The sequence below is a fragment of the Penicillium chrysogenum genome, assembly GCF_028827035.1.
Source record: "Penicillium chrysogenum strain IBT 35668 chromosome Unknown utg000002l_segment0_segment0, whole genome shotgun sequence".
Lineage (NCBI taxonomy): Eukaryota > Fungi > Ascomycota > Eurotiomycetes > Eurotiales > Aspergillaceae > Penicillium > Penicillium chrysogenum.
Genome location: NW_026622750.1, coordinates 6,786,478 through 6,810,150, shown reverse-complemented (window position 1 = coordinate 6,810,150; position 23,673 = coordinate 6,786,478). Strand labels below are relative to the sequence as shown.

Sequence of the window (23,673 nt, the reverse complement as noted above, 5' to 3'; positions counted from 1 at the left end):
AAATACTCGATAAGCTTATCGAGTTCTGCCAGACCTATCTGACCGCTAAATTTGGCGGTGAGAGTGTATCCCGTCGACCAATAAAGGTAAGGCGACGTCAACCACCTGTTTCATACCACATGCGTGCAGATGCATAAAATTTAAATCGACATTGGCCCAGCTGTCTAATTCGTCAATCTCACAGCCCAGTCCGCTTCGATGGGGGCAGTGGAGCGCCCCGAGATATCGGCGGGATTTGCCGACTTTGACGCTGGCCATCGGGATCTGGTCACTGTCACCAGATTTAACTTCTATGGCAACCGTATTGTCACCGCTTCTTCTGATCACCGCATGAAAGTTTGGGATCTCAAGGATGGCCAATGGCAACTGGTAGATACCTGGCGCGCCCACGATGCTGAGATACGCGATGTATGTCCCCAAACAAGCCAGGGCGCAATTCTAAGGCTACCATTGCGGCTCATGTACTAAACTGCTATATCAGGCCACATGGAATGGTCCTTTCACAGGCCAACATATTGGCAGTGTTGGAGAGGACATGAAGTTGAAAATTTGGCAAGAAGATGTAACCCAACCATCAAACTCAGGACGGCGTTTCAAATCGGTCTTTCGCATGACCGCACCCCAAAGACATCCATTTGTATCACTTGACTTCCGCAACATTGACCTGGAGTCATGGCTGGCCGCGATAACACGCGATGGCTATCTCATGGTTATGGAACCCGTCAGCCCCGATAGCCTTGCAGATTGGCAGCCTGTTGACCAGTTCCGAGTGTGTACCGCCCCGGAACGCGGGGAGGAAACAAGTTTCAAAGTCCAGTTTCACCATGATCCTACCGATATCACTCACACTGTCTTACCGGATTCTGATCGGAAGAGCCTGTCGCTAGTTGTGGCTGCCATGGACACCGTCAAGGTCTATCGCACTGATGCAAACCGACGATTCTACCATGCAATTGAACTGAATGGTCACGGTGGTCTTGTGAGAGACATTTCCTGGGCAAATGGTTCTGTTCGTGGTTACGATCTTATTGCGAGCGGCGGCAAGGATGGTCTGGTCCGCATCTTTGAAGTGTACACGATGCCAGCTGGTCAAGCACAGAACTCTAACGGCCGGAAGGCGGACCTTCGCATGCAGTCACAGTCACAGTCACAGTCACCATCACTCCGAGCGACATCGCAGTCCGGGATCGGTTCTGCCCTCGCAAGCCGTGTGCCTGCGTCAGTGACTGATCGCCAAGCCAACGGGGAATCCCAATTTCGGCACTCGTTCAAACAGGTGGCTTGCATTGATACTAAGCACCTCGATGTGTGGCAGGTTCAATTCTCCTTTTCTGGTAAGTGTTCCTTCGTTGTATCTACAACCCTAAGCCTTTTTCGCTAATCCACTGTTAGGTGACTCGTTGATCTCCTCCGGGGACGATGGGGCAGTTCGGTTCTGGAAAAGATCTTTGTCTGGCGAATGGCTCGAGTTCGCCGAAACAGACATGGCTTCTCAGTGATCTTATCCTTCCAAGCACTGCGAGACATGGAAAATTATTGCAGAGTGCCCAATACTTGTCTCTTCCCACCCTCACCCCATTTATTTTCCTTCACAAACAATGATACCCTTTACATTTGATTTCTGCATACTCCTGTGTTCTCACTGTGTACCTAGGTAGTATCTCTGGAACTAATTAGTCGAATTCAAGGTTGCTATTTCTGTTTTAGTCTCGAACTATCCCCATTACACAAGGAAAGAACGATTTGGAGATGCCGTGGTTGGTTCCCTGACACCCTGACAATTTTCTTCTCAAACCACTCTCAACCTTCTACCCTCATCACCTATAATTACTTCATTATCTATATTTATTGTTAATTCACCATGGCTATCGGTCCTACCATTGGCACTGGCCTGTTCATCGGCGCTGGCCAGGCGCTCGCGGTTGGTGGACCTGCCTCGCTACTCCTGTCGTACATCATCCTATCCATTCTGACCTTTGCCATGACCACGAGCGTGGCCGAAGTATCCACTCACTTGCCATCGCCACATGGCACACTAGTCACCAATGGCTACAAGTACATGTCAAAAAGTCTGGCATTTGCTTCAGCATACCTTCGCTGGTACACCCTCGCTTTATTCGTCCCATACGAAATCACATCGGCGATGGTCAACCTTGGCCTGTGGAAGCCGGGTTCTACGATCGCAATCAGACTGGTTATCATCACGACCATCGTCGTCGGATGCAATTTCCTGCCGGAAAGAATCTTCAAGAGCTCCGAGCGATTGTTCACTGCGATCAAGATCGGCACAATCGCGACCCTCTTCGTCCTCTCTCTGGCTCTGGGTCTTGGGGGTGTGGATACGCAGCCCTCGTGGGGATTCAAATACTGGAAACACCCAGGGGCGATGAACGAGTATCTAGTCCGAGGTGTATCGGGACGGTTCTTGGCTTTCTTCCAATGTCTTCTCGACGGCTCCATCGCCTTCGCGTTTGCCCCCGAGCTGATTGTGCACCACGCGGAAATGCCAGCATCACTTATGCCGTCAATTGGTGAATCAGCGATTCTAGGCGCCGGCATCCCAGGTGTAGTCAAAGCTGACGTTGCTCAAACGGCATTTTCGTATATCCTGAGCTCCTTGGCCATGGGAGTTATGGCTCCTTCCAATGATACACGTCTGACAAACAACGGAACGGGCTCCGGGTTTTCTCCTTACCTTATCGGGCTCAAAGACGCAAAGATTCAAGTTGTACCTACGATCGCGATGGTCGCAATCCTGCTCTCCGCGGTGGCTTCTGGACGATCCTTTTTGTATCTCTCTTCTCGCACACTTTGTGCAATGTCGGAGCTCGGCCATGCGCCCTCGGCATTTTCTACCCGCAACCGTGGACATGTGCCATATTTGGCCGTTGTGGCATCTGCCTTGTTCTCCTGTCTTGCCTTTGTTTCAGTGAAGATCCCGAGTACGATCATGCACACGTATCTCCTTCGTCTGGTCACGAGCGCCTGTTTTATCTCCACGCTTGTGTCATGCGCCATCTATATTCGCTTCAATCGACAACTCAGAGCGAAGGGAGTCACTAAGCGGTATAGTTTCTCTGTACAGCCATTTGCCACATACTTCGGGATGGCCATTAGTACCCTACTGCTGCTGGGCGGCGGGTTGTGGGCAGGCCCCAAGAGAAACCTGACGTCCCGAGCAACCAGATTGATCATCGCATATGTCAATATCGGTGTATTCAGCCTGCTGTACTTATTCCGTCGATTCCAAGAGTTTGCGCCCGTTGCCGAAATTGAAAGGCAAATGGATATGGGTGGACGCAGCCATGGCGACCGTGCAGGACCAAGAGAACCTCGGACACAGAAGACGAACCCGCATCGGGGGAAGTCGATGTAATCCCGGAGGCTTCAGGGGCGTTTGAATTGCGAGTCAGCCAGGCTACGTTCAGGGAGCAGTGAGTGTCAAGATAATATGCAAATGGCGAGGAACGTGGATTGTATAAGAATGGATGGAATCGGCTAGGAGTCAGCGTGGTTATTATTGATTACATGTAATCATTTGTTTCGAATTCAAGTTTTCTGTTTCTTGCGTAACCCGAGAAGAACCAGTAAGGTGATTTGCAAATTGTATAGTAGACATCCACGAAGAGAAAGAGGAGAAATACCCAATAATACAGTAACATTTCATGACATTTCATATATATTGTATCGAAACCGGGACAATGTGAACATTTGAATCCAAATGGGGGTTTTGTATTATTTTTCTTTGTTCTTTTGTGGCAAAAGCGCAAATCACAAATCATATCGGAATCTTTAACAACCTTGGAAGCCCCTTTAACCTCTTTGGAACCTTTCCAACTTCTTTTCCCTTCTCTCTTCAATGTTCCCATCACACTTTACAGTATAATGCCTGAAACCTTGTCGTACAAGAACAGATGACCCCTTTGCCCCTCTTTGAAACAGTATTCGTCTTCTATCTCTCCCAAGCATTTTCCCGTGTTTTCCCCATGTTACTTTTTTACTTTGCTTCTTCAACTTTCTTATATTCCCCTGGATACATTTTTGTCCACCCGAACCCCTCTCATTTGAACCTCTAATACTTCCCTTCCCGTAGGTAGCCCATATCGCCTTTTTCTTTCTCCCCTTGCATTCTCACGGATTCCTTTCCCGAGCCGAGTTCGTAGGAATTCCTTTGTCCTCCCTCAGGAAAATCCCCCGTTGTCTGAGAGGTTTTAATGGACCAGATCACAAAGCCTTCCGGCACATTCAAGATCTATACCATTTTTGGGGTCTTGTTCACTTTGCAGAGATATCTCGCTTTACGGCACGCCATGTCTGGGTTTCGTTATAACCCGGTGGAAGGGTCAATAGGACTGCCCCGTCGATTGATATTCGACTGAGGGTAGATCTATTCTTGATGTTTTTTTTTTTTCCTACTTCTTTTTCTTTCATATCAGTTTCCTACTCACCCATCTAGATGCTAACCCGCCCCATTGATTACCTCCAGGATGCCTAGGGCATCCAATGACATTCCCGTGACTTTCTCCACTGCGTTGAATGAGACTAGTCCTGATAAGGACTAGTGTATTCCATGGCTTGCTGAGAACAGTCGGTTTTGCAGATTACCAAATTACCATACCGGTAAACCTTGGAATTTTCAAAACTGACATTGAATCTTGTCCAGGTGTCTCTGATCAAAATGAAAAACCAGGAAAGAGAAGAGGCGGAGACTTCGCCCTTGAATGGCTGCTTTCGGGTCGAGTCATTCTTCCCTCGCTGAACTTCCCAGGTCTCAACCTTTGAACTCCTTTCAAAGCCCCCTACGCACTTGGTCTCTCTGCCTACCCGGACGGCCCATTCTCTGCCTTAGGCCCCCGTAGCCTCCTCCTTCCCTGTCTCCAGTTCCTCAAACTCGCTCTCTTCTTTTTCCTCTCCTTTCCCCTACCCTCTTTTCTTCGCGCTTTTCTTCCTTTCTTCCTTCCTTTCTCTCCTTTTCAACCTTTCGCGCCGACCTCTTTAATCTCTTCCCGATTATCGATTCTCCGACTTCCTTTCCCCCCCTTTCGCTTCCTTGTGACCGCACCCTCTTCGACTTTCCAACGCGTCCTTGTCCAACCAGACGAAATTGGAAAACTACACGACTACGAGGAAAATTGATATGCGACTTGAACAGTGACAGCCTGGCTACGCCTCTGTCGAGAAAACATCATTTTGTCTTCGCCTGAGAGGGGGTTATCTGTCGGCGATGACAGATACCTCCTCCCTCGCCATCACGCACGCCACAACGGATTCCTATCCGGTCCACGCCCATCGCGGGTCCCCTGCCGCCATCGACGGCGCCGCCTCTGACTCCGGCGCACCCGATGAAGAACCTTACACCATCAAGTGCATTTGCTCGTTCGATGAAGATGATGGCAACACGGTCTTCTGTGAAGGGTGCGAGACATGGCAGCACATTCTCTGCTACTATCCAGACAAGAAAGTACCAGATGTGCACAACTGTGTCGACTGCGAGCCACGGCCCCTTGACAATCGCCGTGCCCACGAACGACAACGGCAGCGGCGGATCCGGGAGAAAAGCGAGGACGGTGACCGGAAATCAAGACGATCTGGCCCCAAAACACAAAAGCGAAAGTCTAACGATGCCGAGGTGAACGCCTTTGGTCACGGACGACATGACTCGGGTTCCCGTGAGCAGCCACCGTCCAAGAAAGCAAAAGTGTCTCGCCGCCCATCAACTTCAATAAGTGGTATTTCGGTTCCTGGTCAGTCGGCTGAATCGCAAAATCGTCGATCCTCCACCTCGGTTGCGATGAGCCCGACAACCATCCCTGGCCCTCCCATCCCTCATTATTCGGACGAATTTCTCTCTCTTTACGACCGCGATGATCAATTTATTGAATCGAAGAGCATCCTCAATTACGGCGTGGATTTCGTCAATGAAATTGTTGCCTGGCTGAAGGACCCACAGATCTTGGCGCGAGTTACCGATGGACTCAGTGTTGAAGACTTCGCCAAACGGTCCGAAGAGGCTATGGATCGGTCTCGCTGGCCCTCGTTGACAACAGAGACCATCACGGACTCGACCATTGAGATCGGTGGTAAACACCCAGTTCACAAGATCTTGAAAACACAGGATCCGGTTCGAAAGGACGATGTTGTCGGTGAAATCTTTGGCCAATTAGGTCACGTCAAGGATTACAAAAAGCTCGACAGCAACCGATGGGAGGAATTGGGGCACGCCATGCCTTTCGTGTTCTTTAACCGGCAGTTGGACTTGTACATCGACAGTCGTCAGGAAGGGAACGAGCTCCGGCACGTCAGGCGGTCATGTGAGGCCAACGTTAACTTGAAAATCTACATCACCAATGGCCGGCAGTACCATTTCTGTTTCGTTGCTAAAAGAGACATTCCTGCAAACTCGGAAATTACCACGATGTGGTATTTTGATGACTCTTTCTTTCCTTCCGACACGACAGTGAAGGAGGAGTTCAAGGACAGAGTGGTGGATCCGAAGGACGCCGCTATTTGCATTAGCACCACATTGGCGAACTTCGGTGGTTGTGCTTGTGGAAACCCGCAAACTTGTGTACTGAACAAGCTTGATCGACGCGCCAAGCCTCCTGCCAACAAACGCCCAAAGTCGAAGGTGAAGGGCAAGGGCAAGAAGCCAAAACCCCTCGGTATCCATGACATCGGTCGCGCCGGCAGCGACACCAAACATTCTGACGAGCATGATCCGCCAGCCGACACCCGATCAAATTCCGGTTCCGCTCGTGGTAGACATACTGGCAGTCGCGATCTCAGCCCCACGGCTTTACAGCTAACACTGCCGGCGCTCTCCAGTCGCGAAAGGCGCAAGATAGCGGATGCCGAAAAGCAGTTCCAACAGCTAGAGCAGCTTAAAACCGTCAATCCCAAAAGGAAAAAGCGTTCTAGTGGCCATCCGAGACGGTCCACCCTTGCAACAGTCTCAAGCTCAACTCAAACTGGTGATGGCTTCAAACCTTATCACGAGCCTGGCGTGACTCGGTCCTCTGAGATGGCAGGACAATCGCCCCAGCCTCAAGTTGCCTATGTCGACGCTCAAACTGAACTTTACGCTGACGATGTTGAGCGCTCCTTCTTGCGTGCAGAACGCCTGAGGCGAGGATACAAACTCGACATGATCCATCCAACACTTATGCTTAAGATTCGGTGGTGCGCGGGACACCACATCGCAGAGGACTGGGCTCAGCGAAATGCATGGGAGTCCGGCGACTTGAGCGTGGTGCCATCTGGAGTCCTCCCCTGGTGGTACGGTTGGTTCCCGCTTCCAATCGACGACAGGCCTCATATCGAGTTGCTCCAGGAAGACTCGGACAGAATGGGAATACCTGCTGATCACGGCCCCCTTGCGATGCCCCCTCGGTGGTCTTTCCACCAGTCCAAGTATCCCCAGCCTGAATACAAGTACCATGGTGTTACGATCCGAGGAATGCATTATGACCTTCCAGCGCGACCTAACCAAGGTGACGTTGATACCCGGAGCGCCATGTCGTACAGACTGGAATCCTCGGCGTCTGGACCTAGCAGTGATTTGCTCAAGCCGGCAGTTCCGCCTTATTGGCCATCCACTGCAGCACATACCTTCAGAATGCCTGGAGCTGGCAATCGTGGTAATTTACATGTTTCCATGCCACCACCAAGGGCCTCGAATATCCCGTCAGCGCTTAGTCCCGGTTCTATGTCGACAGGGAGTCTTGCATCGCCTAGTTCTCACGACACAGCTTCGCCAATTTCTCTCATGCCAACTTCTGGTTCTGCGCTCGCAGCCACACCCGCCAAGAAGAAACTCAGTCTTGGTGATTATCTGATTCGACGTGGCACTATGGCGACCACTCCAACTTCAGAACCAGCTCCTCCTGCCTCGGCTCCTCCTCCTCCTCCCCCTCCCCCAGCTCCCCCAGCTCCCCCAGCTCCTGCTCCTACTACTCCTGCTCCGCCTCCTGGTGATTCTCGTCTACGTACCCAACATTTTCTGGCCATCACAACGGTGTTTGGTGATAATCATGAACCTCCCCACAAGACCGAACCTGGAGGTGACAAGAATGAGCCTTCTGACTCTCCAGATATCTCTATGGAGGACGCACCGGAGACGACACCCACCAAAAACCCGTCTATCCCTTCGTAATACGACCATCCGCGTGGCAGTAATGGTGGGCCTGTGATAAAAGGAAAATTCCGCCGTGGATTTAACGTTTCTTACGACCCAAAATTTCTTTTCTCGTGTGATTTCATTTCGATACCTTACAGCGAGGCGGCACAGGCGTTCGGACTACTTTCAACCTCTTCTTTTTTTCTCATTTTGTTTTCTGTGCCGGCTTCTTTTTTTCCCTCCGACTTTTCGGACTCTGGATGGCGTATGGCGTGGTTTGGAATTGGTTCTTGGTTACGGGAAATACCATTTGGGTCAGGGTCTTTGAGAATTGTGTCTGCTTGAGATGCAGCACTTGATCTTTCACGATTTGTCCAGTCTAATGTTGGATATGTATGGCCTCTTATTGAGACGCTAGATAGCTTGTACGAACAATGTAACTTTTCCTGCTTTATCACTTGGTATATCTCGACTATACATGCTCTATTCTCTGATGTTCCTTTCTGTGTCAAATTGTGCTAATGTCAAACACAGGTTAATACACTTTCTATTCAATCGGAAGTCAAGCTTCAATTTAATGCGAGATGATAGGCTGAAGCACATGACTCAAGCATCGCGAGGGGAAATGCCTCCTCACGCGACCTGTCGTTTCCGCCCTTATATCTGTGATCTCAATCTACAACTCATATGCTATGCTTATGCCATTTTAAAGCGAAATGAATGATTCTAATCAAAGCATCGTGTTAAACGAGATTGATCCCGGATCTACAGAGGTCTCTGAGATCGAGCAGCCCACACTTCCTCCAGCAGATGGAGGGAAAGGCGCATGGCTGATGTTAGCTTCATGCTGCTTCATTCAGATACCAGTCTGGGGTATGTTGTGACTGAACAAAAGCTGCATGTAAATACTAACGGAGCATCTAGGGTTCTCCACTGTCTTTGGTGTCTTTCAAGAGTACTACTCGACACATGACGTCCTACAGGGGAGCAAGAATAACCTGGCGACTGTCGGAACTACTTCTACAGTATGCAGAAGAGTAAATGAGGTCTGCTTTAGTCAAGTCTAATACTTTACCCTAGGGACTCCTTTATCTTCTCTCGCCTATCACTTTTACGCTGCTAACGAGATACCCGCATCTACAATACTATTGTGCACCGGCAGGCTTGGCCATAACCGTGGTAGGATCTCTGTTATCCTCATTCTCGGTGCAGGTCTGGCATCTGATTGCCACCCAAGGTGTCATGTGTGCCATTGGGAATGGGCTCTTGTTCAGTCCGTCTTCCTTGTACCTTGACCAGTGGTTCTTGCGCCGAAAGGGCCTTGCTCTTGGGACTATGTGGGCTGCAAAAAGTATTACTGGGGTTGCCTTGCCTTTCATTGCCAGTGCTTGTCTGAATAGGTTTGGCTCCAGTAATACACTGAAGGCTTGGACTGTCGTTACGGTATGAGCCAACTCCTTTCCTCGTATTTTGGTGTAGACGATGTGTCGTGGGTTTTATACCAAACCAGAAGGTTGCCAATGCCAATGATCTTCACGTTCTCAAACTACGGCTGACAAAAATCCGAATTGTCAATCCAGCTGTTAACCACTCTCATGGCCTTACCATTCATGAAACCCCGTATCCCAGTATCGCCATCTGCTTCAGCCCGCCGCTTGGATCTGAGCTTCCTAAAACAAGCCACATTCTGGATGCTGCAAACGGGGAATATTATCCAGAGTTTTGGATATTTCTTGCCGACAACGTTCCTCCCTTCTTATTCGACAACGACCGTCGGACTATCCCAGAACACCGGTACAATGCTGGTCTCGTTATTTAACGCAACATCTATCTTTGGTGGGATAGCACTAGGAGCACTCTGTGACCGCTTCTCCGTCACAAACATCATGCTGCTATCGTCAGTTGGCTCGGCATTATCAGTGCTTCTATTCTGGGGTATGGCGTCGTCAGGCTCGGACTCGTCACAGACAGCCATTGCCCTCCTTACTATCTTCTCCATCACATATGGCTTCTTTGCCGGTGGGTTCAGCTCTACCTGGTCTGGGGTGATTACCCAGATCAAGCGTGACTCATCACCATCCCTGGACACTGGACTTGTCTTTGGTCTTCTTGCTGGTGGACGGGGGATTGGAAATGTTATCAGTGGGCCTCTCAGTACAGTGCTGCTTCAGTCGGGGTCTTTGAGGGGTTCGAGTGGTCTGAGTGGCAATACCGGTTATGAGACTCAGTATGGAACGCTGATTCTTTTCACTGGCATCACGGCCTTTTTCGGTGCATGGAGCTGGATATGGCGGTATGTCAGCCCTACACTGGGGTGTCTCCGTTGATTGTTCGGAACAGGCTTGGAGTATATGAGCAGAGACTAAGCAGTGAAGGTTGGTGCATGGGTAGTTAAGGAGTGGATGAAAAATATCAAGCGATGTGAATACAGTGAAATGGTATCTATCTCTTTATGCAAATAATTTATTCAAACAATTCCTTGAAGAATGTCTAAGGTCGGAGTTGAAATGGATTGGCGTCACGTGCAGTCTGCGGAGCTTCAACTCCAAATGCGCGTTCTTCAATCCCAGCCCCGACAACTTTCTTACGTATACCTACTGCAACCAAGGGCCCACTGCCCTATTTACAGCAATGGCAACTGAGGCTGCACTCCAAGATCCTCTCCTGTCGCTTCGACGTGCGATTGCGTCTGGCAACCTTCCAACGCCGACGACCTCGTCCGAGCCCTCCGACCAACCTGCCACCGACGACCTGGCCAAAGCCACACATCTCTACTTCACCCAACCAGCTCCTCAGACAATCGCTTTGTCAACCCCCACACGATTTATCTCAGCATCTACCAACTCCCCCGTCGACCTGCGCAGTATCCTTTTTGCCTGGCAGAACAAAGATGTCGCTATTCCCGAGTACATCGCCAAGGCGCAAGAATTCAACGAAGCTTTGAAGCAGCAGACGAAAGAGGGTGCCAAGGAAGAAAGTGTCCAGATTCTTATCTTCCTCGAGCGCCTTGATCTTTTCACCTGGTTAGAGGGTGCCTCCGACGACAGCGAACATATCAAACCCCTCGAGGGTGCTGCTGCCGCTGCTGAGGCGGCCGCCGCGGCTGCAGGTGTTGCGCAGGCCGATAATGCGGCCGGAATTGCCGCCGGTGCAATTGGCGGCGTCACATCCGTCCCTAGTGGAGCTGCAGGAGCCGCCCAGGCTGGAACTCAACTCGGTCGCCCACAAAAGCAGGTCGACCCTCGACTACAGGAGATTTACAATGGGGAGCGCAAGACCGGTGACCGCAACACAGTACTGCGGGGAATCAAGCCGACAGTGAGTTACTCTATACAGTGATGCGATAGACCTTAGCAAGCTAATCCCACACTCCCAAGGATTTCTCACATGTCCGCAAGAGCGCCGAATTATTCCTCGACCGCAACCGCAGTCGGCCAGGCCAGCCAAACGCCAAACCGGGCATCAAGGGCTCCATCCCGGCTCCGTCAGCCGGCCTCTCGATGGCATCGCGCAAGTCGAGCTCCTCCCACTCCCGCCCCGACCCAATCATCCTAATCTCACCCTCCGCCTCATCCCTCATCCGCATGTCGAACGTCAAATCCTTCCTCGAGGAAGGCATCTTTGTACCCCCGGACCACCCAACACTCTCCAGTGCCACAGACGCCAACCTCGTGAAGCTCGAGCGACCGCTCCGCCTCAACGGGGACGCCTCGAACCCCGCGAGCGCAAGCTCCCGTGCCGGCGGCAAGCCCACCCGCCCAACCAAGTTCATCGTCGTGGACGGCACGACCAACTTCAAACCCGAGTACTGGAACCGACTTGTCGCCGTCTTTACTACCGGCCAGACCTGGCAGTTCAAGTCGTACAAGTGGTCCTCGCCGCCGGAGCTGTTCAAGCACGCCACCGGTGTGTATATTGGGTGGCGTGGTGAGGATGTCCCTAGCCAGGTTAAGGGCTGGGGTCGAGGTGTTGAGACTTTTGCTGTTGAGCGTTGGGACGAGAAGAATGGTGTTCACGGTGGTGGGCGGTGGCGGGATCGTGAGGTAGTGGAGGGTATTTGGACTGCTATTGAGGAGGGCATGAGACTTCGTGGATGGGGGAAATAAGTAGACTTTTGCCTCTCTATTTCGGTCTCAGTTCCCTTTCCTGTCATCTTGTTCTCGCAATACCCTCGATTTCTTAAGAATATGATGACCATTGGCATTCAAGGCGCAGTTCTAGGCGTTGTGGTTGTCTTTTCTTTTTGTTCCTATCATGTTCCGTGTATGTATCCATTTGGATGTTCATAGCAAAGACATTCTAAAGATCCATGGATGAAAGATTACTCCATAGAAGATAGCCCTAACTATCTAGTACAACTAAAACACAGATCTGCATACATTTCTTGGATCTATTGACCCTTGGAAGGCATGAGAATATAAGACCATGTTCTTTGCGATTCTCGATTAAGAATAATATGACATACACAAGCAGACCAGAACTCACTCGCTGTGCCAGGGTAGAACGATGCAGGGAACTCGACGGGAAAAACGAATAGGAAACGGAAATGGAGACAGAAAGAAAAGACAATGGAATCATATGACATGCTCAAATGAAAATCAACAAAGAAATGCCGGAAAGATGAGAGTTGTATGGAGAATAGAGAAGAGAAAAGGACATGCAACGCCGGGACTGATGCTCAGGAAAAGAAACCTCCAACCTGTCATGTTTTCAATGTTTTGTTTTTCTGTTTTTCTGTTCTGAGTCTTCCCCTTTCAACCATTTCCCTCTAGAGGGGAGAGATGGAAGATGCGAGGAAATAAAAAGGAAACAAAAGCAATGCCATCCAAATATTACAAATATTTTCCAGCTCCGGCCTTCTCTATAACATGAGCCATCGATCATAACGTCTTTCGTTCGGAGTGAGAGAACCTCGTGACGAGTGAATTAAAAAAAAAGAAAAGAAAATGGGAAAAATGGATATGGCAGCCAGGCATGTCAAGAGACTGCGACTGGACTGCATGCGGAGAGAGTAAAGAACTTCGTGGTCGGAAACGATCGTGACGAGATTGATGAAATCGGGTCTCAAAGGTCCACCGGATATTTAGGTCCCCTTTGGTATAGGGTGAGGGGGTTTCCGTATTGGGGCCACAAGCATGACTGCGGGGTTGCAGTGTGGTCAGATTCGACCTGTGCCTTCAAAGGCGTTCGAATGCTGATTGCTGGACTGCATGTGTTGAATGATTCGGGCTGTAATGCACCGAGGGGCTCATGAGGAGTCGGAATCCCAGTGATACGATTCATCTTCGAATGGGTTGCGGGCTACGTCAATGCTTGTGGGCGGTGGTTGTCAGGCGCGGGCAGAACGGCTCATGCTGCGTTCTGGGATTGAGGGCGGACGAGCTGGCGTGGGCGAGTATGAACGCGAGCCTCCCAAGATGTCTACATCATGTTCTTGTAGAACGACAGAGTACTTGGGGTCGCGCAGGAACTTGGGGACAGAGTCGCTTGACATCAGCTTGAACACCGAAGTTTGTGCAAGCTCGAATAGGTGCACCACTTCTTGGAGACTCTTGAACATGGACTCGTCGTCTCCCACGGCCTTGGTCATGCGGCTGGCGAGGCTGTTGCGGAGCGCGTGGTCGATGTTCAGCTCACACGGTGAGCCGGGAGCCAAAAACGCGTTGTACAGTCCATATGCTGCAGCCAAAGTTTCCCGCACCGAATCAACCTTGTTAAACGTACCGATCTTCTCGGCCTTGTGGTAGTTGGTAGTGAATTCCGAGACATCCAGGTAGAAAGACAGGTTCTCCTCACACAGCGAATAGCGAAGGAATTCACGGAAAAGCAGACGCAGAGCGGGATCCTGAAGAATATGGGTCAATCGGGCGTTATTGGAGTCGCGTGGCATACCACGACTGTCGTATGTCGGCGCAACCTCGCGGGTTTTCTCGCGGGCGATCCATCCACATACGCGCTGTCCACGCTCGGTAATGCCGTAGATGGCATACTTGGAAGGCTGGAAATGAACATTGGTCCCAACATCGGGGAATTGTTTGTCGTCTTGAATCATGGTGATCAGGCCGTACTTCAGGAACAGCTCGGAGATCAAGCAGGTCTCCCGGCGCTCAATAGTAGTCGAACAATCCATCAACCAGTCCACCGCGGCCTTTCCAGTGAACGTGTTACTATAAACTTTTCCATCTAGAAGCTTGCGCTCCCGAGCCACCTTCACACCAACGAGGCCGTTGGTGTAATCACTAAGCGAGTCCGAATCCGAGGTTGAAATGCTGCTCTTGATGTTCGGGCCATCCTGACCAGCAAAGCGACGGAAGATAACCTCAATCGTCGCACGATCATGGGACAACTTGTCGCTATCCGTGTCACGCTCTAGGTTCACCAGCTGCATGGTGTTGCGGGGCGACTCTAGCACATCCATCACGTGACGAGCGGTGATGCCATTCCGCTGGCAGAAACGCTGCAGGATGTTGATACCCTTCGGAGTGAGCTGGAAGAGAGCGCCCTTGAGCGGGAAGATCAAGAGCGCTTTGCCGTCGACAGATTCAATGAAGCGCGCATCGACAAACCGCTGGCAGACGGATCGGGCCATTTCCTTGGCCATGGAGAAAGTGGTGGTCGTGGTGGTCGTAACTATGCGGGATGGGTCCTTTGGATCGGGCATGCGGTTGGACTGGGAGAATTTGAGCGAGCCCAGGTTGTTGATGGCCTCTTCTGAGGTGAAAGTGTGGTCATATCTTGTGAAACGGACGCGGTGCGAATCCAACTTCAAGCTGACCATCAATGTGGAGAACAAGTCCATGAAATCCTGCGCAAATCAGCCCAATTGTTCCAATGTTTCCTTGGCCGTTGCCGTTGAAACCTACCTTGGTGAATGGGCGCTCATCCTCCGTCATGCGCAATAACCTTGACGACGTCTGGTGCATTTTGGGTGCGGGCGGGGAAGAGCGGGTTTCGTTGGGGAGTGTAGGAAGACGCTGAATAGTCAAGCGACGCTTTAGAAGCGAAGTGGGAGGATTGTCGACCAAGGCCGGAGAAGAAGGTCGCGAAGTTCCCGTCAATTGCACGTAGGTGTCGCCGTCGAATGGTGGGGTCACAGGGGTTTCGGAGAGCTTATGCGGTTTCGACAGGCTACCGTAGGAAGTCGAGGAACGTAGTGTACTTCCAGACAAAGTAGCGAGAGCGTATGTCTTTTGTGCTAAGGCAGCGAAAGAGCGACGATTGCGGGAGATAGTACCGCTAAAATCAGAATCAGGAACTGAAGGGAGAGAATCTTCTCGGCTGTGGCTCCTAGTTTGGGTTGGCATTGAATGGTTTTGAGTCTTCGGGTTGAACCAGAGGGAGAAAAAAAGTGGGTTATGCCAAACACCTGATACCGGAAAAAAACATGGGAATTTTTGCAACAAAAAAAAAGAAAAAAAAAAAAAAAGAGAAATATTTAAGAGTGGACTGGCTAGCTCTCAAAAAGGTAAAAAAAAAAAAGGAAAATAGGTAAGGGAAGAGCAAGGAAATTATACAATATGACAATGTCCTATTAGTATTTTTTTTTGCTCTCTTTTGTTTTTTCTTTTTTTTTCAAATCAATTTCAATAGAAAAGAAAAGGAGGAGTAGAAGAAAGATGGGTCCAAAGGGGGGAAAGAAAGCGGGATTGAAGGGAAAATAAGAAAATAAATTATTTTTAAAAAATAAGAAAGAGGAAAAAGAAAAGAGAAGAAAAGAGGGAAAAGAAAGGAAAAAAAAAAAAGAAAAAAAAAAAAAGATAAATCCAAAAGAAAAGGAAGACCATTCGGCCTGTCAGCCTTTGATCCACAGCCCACGCGTGAGCCCCGAAAGAGTTTGGCCTGATGCATCCAAACAACGTGGGCCATGAAGATCGGTGGGTTCTGGGGTCTGGTATTACAATACCATACCTGCATAGTACTTGTCTTCATCTTTATTAAAATAAAAAAAATAAAATGCAAGGGGAAGACTAAAGGAGACTCTACATGGCTGGGATATGTGAACAACCCTGGATACTACGGAGTATCGAGGTAATAGTCCACAGATAGTCCTAGGAATACTCATAGTTTGAATAATTCCAAATCAATCTATGGAGTCAACCAAGGAAAGAAACCATTAATTTAAATAATGGATCCCCAAAATGATTTCATTGACTTTTGTCGAAGTTCCAAGGTCGACCGAACAGATCCGATCGTAATACGGGAGTACTGGTAATACCTGTACATATGTAATCTACGCATTCATTGAAACATTTTGTTGCATACCCAACCCGTTTCATTGTTGCCCCTGTCTGAGTCGCTACTACCTTACTGACTTGGGACTAGTTCTTTGTTTTTGAACATCTGCTTCGGAGTATTAACGGGTGAATCCAGACCTGAATCTTCAGTGTGTTACCTATCTATATGATATCCCTGATTTTGGTGTCTTGAAATGATCCTCTACGCTTCTATGAAATTAATACTATAACATAGAATTCCATTTGGGGTGTATAAGCTGTGTTCCGACAAATCAGGTAATGATGTAAAGCTTGAGCCCACGTGGGCATCCTTACACTTCCCGAATTCTAACGTTATGTTGATATGTTGTATTATCAAAATAAAAATCTACCATGGAAGTCGTGTTAACCTTATCGAGTGGCAAATCCTAGGAGCCTTCAAGATATGACGGGGCTTGTTTGTGCTTAACCCAAATATTGGCCCACTCCAAACCCAACGTGGTCGGAAATTTGATCAGAAAGTTGTTATCGGTCCGAACTGTTGCCGAGGAGTGGGCAGTATTTACATATTTACACTGTCGATACGGAGTACGGAGGGGCTATATGGAATAGAGAATCAGAAACATCCTCATACACTGTGCATCACATGTCGCCATCGGACCAAAACCCCCACTTCCCTCCGATCGCTCAATGGTGGGGCAATTATGTTGTAGGAACCTTGGAACGCTTTTCACACTTCTTTCCCTGTTTCATAACCGAACACTGCGAGTGTTTCGTCTCGTCGCTAATCCTAATTTGGTGTTGTCGTATATAGGCCTTTGATCATGTAAACTACATATATTGTACAGCTTGTAAAGGAGACACAATTAATCTATAATCTGTTTATACAATCTACACAAAGTTAAAACGTTCATAGTGGGGGGAGGGGTATTCCCTTTTGGCGTGTAAACCTGGGAATATATCAAGGCGGTCAATACAATATTAATAATAATCCTAACCTCTCAGGCTTCCATGGCGATTCCAAGCGTCTTCTTTTTCGTTTGCATAACCCATGTGGTCCCACGTGGGCACACGTGGAGGGAGATGCTTAGCGTCTGACCGCCAAATCCGCTTTTACTGTTTTGCGCCTAGAGGGAGGCGCAGTCTCGCCAATCTTTCCCCTGAATGTCTAAATTACGGGTCGCGCTGAGGAGTTATCGCTAATAAATTCCATGGTTTTAAGCCGTGGTTTACACTACCTTTCAACGGTTATGGTTCGTGTATCCCGTTTCCTAGAGAGCGGGTTTCAACTTCCTCCCCGCCTAGGGTTTTGCGAGACTTGGGGTTTTCCCGGCTTGAGGAAACCCAATCATATCAAAAAGGCCCAATGTTATATGTTGTAGTGTCGTGTACGGAGTACCCTCCAAGCTCTGGAGATCATGATCGTCAATTTTGCTAATCATTTCATCCATGGCTTGAAATACGAGGTGACCAATGCGCAGCGATACAGGGGTTGGCAATCCCATTTTCTCCGCGATCGTGGAGACCAACGTCAGCGACTTCATGCTAACGGTCAAGACGAGAGCCTCATCTTACACCTGATTCCCGAGACAGCGCCTCAACACGGGGGCACAAAAACGGCCCCAAGGATTTCATTTGCATGAACCAGGCTTTCAATTGAGAGTTTCGGAAACGCTACTCAATGCCCTGTCTGGATCGAGCTGTCAGACACGTCAGCAAGGCCCCTTTCAGAGATAGCGCTAACCAAGAAACAGTGCTAGCCAACCAACCCTCCCGGAACAGGTCACGCGAAACAACGATGCAAGACGTCAGTGCGAGCTTCATCCGCCAGTTGCCGGGCTTGCCTAGACTAGTAATATTCTGCGGATACGAATTACAACATAAGTACGGAGTACGGACCTATATCTTAACTAAAAAAAAGAAAAGAGAAAAGAGAAAGAGAAAGAGGAAAAAAGGGTTGGACTCCGCTCAGACGCATCCAGAGAGACAGATTAAGCAAAGATACTCGGTGATAGGATAGGATATGATACAAGATTGGCTTCCCCGCAAGAGGGCAGACAGCGAAAGTTAAATTGGATAGCGCAGATCGAAGACATTCTACATCACAGAACAAAAAACCTTGGAAGGAGATAAGAACATTCGAATAAGCGACACGTCATATCTACTTCAAAACTGTTGAGATCTATCGTGCTGGATCGATCACAACACGATCGAACGGTGCCACGTGGGGACGGAAGCAGAGACATATGTGATGAAGTCGGGGGCCAAAAAAAGAGTCTTCCGGTCGCAACCTCTCGGCTCAGCCCTGTATAAGTAATGCCGATGTGGCTCAAATTAAGGCCGGTTTCAAGAAGTCTAACAAAGTAAACAATTCAACCTTGGAAAGGGTGGGTTAGCGAATAATTCGATCACTTCATAGTCGGAGTACTCCGTACTTCATATACATTTATAAATTACTTTCAATACAATTAGTGTTTGCACATCGGGTCCATTATTGTGAGACGCTAAACTCGAAGCGGATATGTTGGAGACTCTTAGGGCTATCCCTGTCGGTCTGTTCCGCCGCACATGTTCAAGTGGATTGAAAATCCAAAATTGAGGCCCGCTAAAAGATTGGCTCGCGGAGGTTTTCCTGCTAAGTCTAAAGTTGCGGTCAGACATTCAACGGTAAGCAGAGAGAGACTGAACCGAATGACACTTCAGTGATCATCTTGACGCAACAAAGTATGTATTGTTGTATCTGGTATTGCATGTAATTTATGCCACATGGTACTCCGTACATATGTATGTATTGCATCCCTGGTGGCCACGCGACAAGGGATTCATGCAGACCTGCATTTTTCAGGGGTAAAGACACCTCTCATATGCATATACATGTACCTAGGTAATATAAATATGATGTGGATTTGCACAAGATACACGTTCTGACACGAGTCATGGAAACTCAAAATAACCACAGAGTCTAACCTTGGAAATCAAAAATACAAAAGTACCAATTCAGCTGCCAAGACTCTAACCCTTTCAGGACAAGTTTTGCTTCCTTCAGTACCAGGGCTGTCCCTGGATGTCGATCAGTGCAAATGGAAAGCTTATGTACATTAGTTTTGGGGACATACCTTGCCTAAAAGAATAGAAGGGATTTCCATGTATACTTTATACACGTACTTTCCTACATATCACCTCCTTGCCTATTCGAGGGTCCCTGCATGTAGCAGGTGTACTTACATACTCCGAACTGCATGGTTGTACGCAGATCTCTCCGGAATTTAGGGAACCAACATCCGAGGACTAGTTTGCTTTTCTGCAGGAATGTGGCTTGAGCGATTGGGATTTGAACTATGCTCTGATGCTCCCTGGGCTGGCCATGCTAAACTCTAAACATCTGATAAACCCTGGGCCCGGGATGGTTGCTAGGTGAAGTATTTACATTTAGGCCAGGCCGGGGATAGAGAAAGGCCTAGATGAATCTCGGTCTTCGCCTTCGCGCTACCCCTTGATGTGCATCCTATACTAAAGACATCTACTCCGTACTCCGTAGATGTTCTAGATCGCAATCTCGTCTCAATCATCAATTACAGGATCGATCTTCGCTTCAGAAGCCCCATCAGCGGTCCAGATATAGACACGACAAGAAATCCCAGACACGTATCACATTGTAGAGGCCGGAGCTATCGGGAGGTCGGGAGGTCGGGAGCTACGGGTGTGGGGGAAGCATACGGAGTAGCTGAGGTTGCCACGTGGAATTCCGGAGAGGTCGACAATTTAGACCTCGAGCACAGATCTGATCATCCCCTAGTCACAGAAGGCCACGCCTCAGTAAGCAAGGCGTCTACCTATCATGGTTGGCATAACCCCGTATTGGGACCATGTGGCTTGCGCAGCCTTTCCTTAGTAGTTCAGTCACATGCCCAGTCCTACTGGGATGACAATCCTGACAAAGGCCATGCCCTGATTGACAGAAACTCTCCTTGCGAGACTAGCGAAAATACTAGTGGAATCCCGTGCACGCAGCACTTTGCGAACAGAGCCTCATCGGATCTGTTGCCTATTCAGTGGCATGCTGGGGGAGATAGTACATATGTATACATGTCTAGGCGCTGGGCGCCGCGCTGACATTTTATTTTTCTTGAAATTGTCGTCAAATTTATGGCTCCCATAGTCCCCTGGCCCCTAAATTAGAAGACTCTTACTCCGTAGTCTTATTTTCTTTTCTCCTCTTCACAGTTTTCACACTGTCCACAATACAACATATTATGTCTCTCATTTATGATCTCATCCACACTCTAGATCTTAGCAGGAACAATTAAGGCATCAGAGACACTATGGGTGAGCATCTCTATACCACTATCAGAACTTCCAAGGTTCTCGCCATCCCGCTCGCCCACTACCGACAGGCCATAAGACCTTCTCATACTTAACCAGATACATACGACCATAGGGTGTGGAGAACAGGGCTTCCCGTCCGCTCAGCCGTACTTAAGCCACACGCCGGTGAGTTAGTAGTTGGGTGGGTGACCACCAGCGAATCCTCACTGTTGTATGTTTTTGTTTCGCTATTTTATCTTGCAATCTGTCTGCCTTGCCTGCCTTGTAACGAAAACCTCACTGCCGCCTTGGTTATGAGGTTGTTTTTGGTTGGATGTCCCGGGCCGAGGGGGAAAGACGCCTAGAGATAAGAACACCATGCATATATGTACTCTATGTGCTAAGCTACAATATGGTTTACCTAGGTAGATCAAGTATGTTCCGATAACAGTCTCACTGTGTACTTTTGGTTTGCTGGACCCAAATATCAGTCTCGGACATCCCGATCATTTGCGAAGGACTTCGAGCCTTTATTCCCATACACAAATGCCAAGATTCTAAATCTGCGGGCATATACGGAGTACTCAGAAGATAAGAGAGGATCTTCAATATCGCGAATTTAAGTTTGTTCACGCAAATGAGAGTGGTTAAAGTGCATATATAGACTCCCGAGGTCCCTACAGGCCTTTTGTAGTAATGTCCCTTTTGCCCGTGTGTATTATAGCGGTATATTATACCGCTGAGTGTATAAAATACGAGCAATTTGACTGTACGGAGTACCCGTGGACTCCACTTGCTGGAAACAGATAGTGCAGATGGAGCGTAGTAGTGAATCACGTCATTGACTTTAAATAAGTTTTAGACTATGAATTGTTCAACCAGACTTTAAAAGATGCCCTGAATCATGGAGTGCCTTTGTTTGTAGCCCACACAGGCCCGGCCGAACGGGGTTTGACGGCGAACTCCGGTGTGGCAAAAGTCCTAGAGACGCTAGAAGTCTTCTAGAAGGATTCTGGAAGACGCTAAGAAACCTCGTTTCGGATTGTTCCATGGTTCAGCGGGCCACTATATGAATCCCTGTTTCGTCTATTTCCCCCTTTCTGTTGATTAAGGGGCAAATATCTCGGGAAAAGGTTTGTCTCTGGTGTTGATTCTTTGTTGATTTTCCCCTGTTCCTGAATTCTTATTGATTTCGGAACACAGCCGAAGAGGAAGGCTTGGCAAGTGTCAATTGCATGCCCGCACTAAGGATTGAACGTGTATGAAACCAATTAGGTCACTATCTATTAACGAGAATAGTGTTTTATATAATACAATTTCATAATCAGTACTCACATTGGATCTACTTATATCCGATCTACGATGTACGTAAGAATAAGGCCAAAAATTAGAAAGAAAAACCTCCGATGAATGGATACCATACGATGTATCCGTACTCCATACAAAGTACAACATTGTACTCCGTACTCCGTGCTCCGTATATACCCACCAGGCAACTCCACCTTCACGGTAGACACGGCAGAAGGAAGAGCCACACGGGAACAAAAGGACCTTCAAGTCCACGTGGCAGATCGGCAAAAACACCGGTGATGGAGAGACAGCTGACTTACATATGCAGCTACAGTCCTACCAGGTTAGCCCATGAAATACTTTGTACTATCCGGTTACCTAAATTATCGTAAAAATACACATATTCCTTTCTTCCCTTTCATCTTGGGTCTCACTTTCCAAAATATTATCTGTATCCGTATTTGGAGCATCTTTTTAGAAGACCCAACTTCATTCTTTTTAGGAAGTCCCGCTCATTGTTCGGAGACATATATGTACGTAACGAAGAAAGTAAGACGAATAAACAAAATATCATATTGGGCAACTTGAAATGACAATATAACGTAGAGCAAGCAGATGTCAAGCGATCATCACCCAAACTAGGCCTTGTTATCGGACCAGTGGGTTTGAAAAGTACAGATTTGCAATCCTTGGGAGAAAGGCAGAATTGTCAGACCGAAGCATTTTACTAAATCGATCACAGAAATCCTTCTTCTTCTTCTTCTTCTTCTTCTTCTTCTTCTTCTTCTTCTTCTTCTTCTTCTTCTTCTTCTCCTCCGCCGTAAACTCCGACCCTCGGTCGTGTATACAGCAAGTACACTCAGCGGTACAATGCCCGATACCTTTCCCATCTTTAGCGGATAATCGACTTACTTCACTGGGTCTAGTGATCTCATATCCCTTACTAGATTGTATGTTAAAAGCTTAAACTAACGATCAGAACTACTCTAATTGGCTCATTCTCCGAGTATAATATATCTGATAATAATGTAAGAAGAGAGATGTAAGATAAATGTAAAGAGAAAGTTATATAAGTGGTTGAGGAACGAGCATACTAGTAACTTACATAGGTAGGTACATACATAATGCATTTACCTCCAAGACCTCCTTCCTTCCTCTTCTCTCCCTCTACCTTCCTTTCTCCTAGTTTTTGTATCACTTTCGCGATCATGGGGATGGTCGTCTTCTGTGCGAAGGGACATGGAATAAAGCAAGTCCTTCTGACTTATGTATCTTAAGCAGTTGCTGATCAGCAATTCTTCCAGAAGAATGTCTGTCGAACAGGCGAGAACTGTTGCCGACGCGAATTTGGCAGCGCGAGTTGATGCCCTTTCAGCATGTCAATACACCTGAACCCCCGGAATCTACTAGCCCAGCCAATAGTCTACATGCGTCAAGCGATCTAGGTTGCAAGATCAGTTTCGCCGTCTCTTGCTCCCCAATTCAACAAGTATGGAAACACAGCGATGAAGATAATTTCAGAGAGCTTTCAGAGTCTCAAGACTTAGTTTGCTTCGGGATTCTATGCTTTTAGATCGCTTGGTTCGCTTTTTTGCTACTTTTCATGTCTGGAGGCGTTGTGACTGTTATCACCTATCACTTATTAGGAAAGTCAGTTCTCACATTTCACACCTTTTTCACTACCTGTATTATGTATGTTGCGGTTAATCCTTTTTATCTCTAGCTTAAGCAACAAATGGGAGAGAACGT

The 23,673-nt window shown here is 48.3% G+C and overlaps 8 protein-coding genes across 8 annotated transcripts; 6 read left to right on the top strand and 2 right to left on the bottom strand.

Moving 5' to 3' along the window:
- Nucleotides 1-198: 198 nt before the first annotated feature.
- Nucleotides 199-1,499, top strand: N7489_005814 (putative nuclear pore protein (SEH1); the record flags this gene model as incomplete). The annotated part of the gene is made up of 3 exons (XM_056711566.1): nucleotides 199-408; nucleotides 482-1,334; nucleotides 1,393-1,499. The coding sequence occupies 3 exons, from the start codon at nucleotides 199-201 to the stop codon at nucleotides 1,497-1,499; spliced, it is 1,170 nt and encodes a 389-aa protein (XP_056569987.1).
- Nucleotides 1,500-1,861: 362 nt separating this feature from the next.
- On the top strand, nucleotides 1,862-3,376 carry N7489_005813 (putative proline permease; the record flags this gene model as incomplete). Its single annotated transcript, XM_056711565.1, has 1 exon — nucleotides 1,862-3,376. The coding sequence occupies one exon, from the start codon at nucleotides 1,862-1,864 to the stop codon at nucleotides 3,374-3,376; it is 1,515 nt and encodes a 504-aa protein (XP_056569986.1).
- A 1,848-nt stretch (nucleotides 3,377-5,224) lies between these two features.
- N7489_005812 (putative PHD finger and SET domain protein) lies at nucleotides 5,225-8,152 on the top strand (the record flags this gene model as incomplete). Its single annotated transcript, XM_056711564.1, has 1 exon — nucleotides 5,225-8,152. The coding sequence occupies one exon, from the start codon at nucleotides 5,225-5,227 to the stop codon at nucleotides 8,150-8,152; it is 2,928 nt and encodes a 975-aa protein (XP_056569985.1).
- A 680-nt stretch (nucleotides 8,153-8,832) lies between these two features.
- On the top strand, nucleotides 8,833-9,935 carry N7489_005811 (uncharacterized protein; the record flags this gene model as incomplete). Its single annotated transcript, XM_056711563.1, has 4 exons — nucleotides 8,833-8,989; nucleotides 9,041-9,141; nucleotides 9,197-9,559; nucleotides 9,627-9,935. The coding sequence occupies 4 exons, from the start codon at nucleotides 8,833-8,835 to the stop codon at nucleotides 9,933-9,935; spliced, it is 930 nt and encodes a 309-aa protein (XP_056569984.1).
- Nucleotides 9,936-10,002: 67 nt separating this feature from the next.
- N7489_005810 (uncharacterized protein) lies at nucleotides 10,003-10,443 on the top strand (the record flags this gene model as incomplete). Its single annotated transcript, XM_056711562.1, has 1 exon — nucleotides 10,003-10,443. One exon carries the CDS (start codon nucleotides 10,003-10,005, stop codon nucleotides 10,441-10,443), a length of 441 nt encoding a protein of 146 aa, XP_056569983.1.
- A 304-nt stretch (nucleotides 10,444-10,747) lies between these two features.
- On the top strand, nucleotides 10,748-12,222 carry N7489_005809 (RNA polymerase II accessory factor CDC73 family protein; the record flags this gene model as incomplete). The annotated part of the gene is made up of 2 exons (XM_056711561.1): nucleotides 10,748-11,434; nucleotides 11,494-12,222. The coding sequence occupies 2 exons, from the start codon at nucleotides 10,748-10,750 to the stop codon at nucleotides 12,220-12,222; spliced, it is 1,416 nt and encodes a 471-aa protein (XP_056569982.1).
- A 1,223-nt stretch (nucleotides 12,223-13,445) lies between these two features.
- Nucleotides 13,446-15,420, bottom strand: flbA (developmental regulator FlbA; the record flags this gene model as incomplete). The annotated part of the gene is made up of 2 exons (XM_056711560.1): nucleotides 13,446-14,921; nucleotides 14,980-15,420. The coding sequence occupies 2 exons, from the start codon at nucleotides 15,418-15,420 to the stop codon at nucleotides 13,446-13,448; spliced, it is 1,917 nt and encodes a 638-aa protein (XP_056569981.1).
- A 7,152-nt stretch (nucleotides 15,421-22,572) lies between these two features.
- N7489_005807 (uncharacterized protein) lies at nucleotides 22,573-23,134 on the bottom strand (the record flags this gene model as incomplete). The annotated part of the gene is made up of 2 exons (XM_056711559.1): nucleotides 22,573-22,814; nucleotides 23,059-23,134. The coding sequence occupies 2 exons, from the start codon at nucleotides 23,132-23,134 to the stop codon at nucleotides 22,573-22,575; spliced, it is 318 nt and encodes a 105-aa protein (XP_056569980.1).
- Between the last annotated feature and the right edge of the window lie 539 nt (nucleotides 23,135-23,673).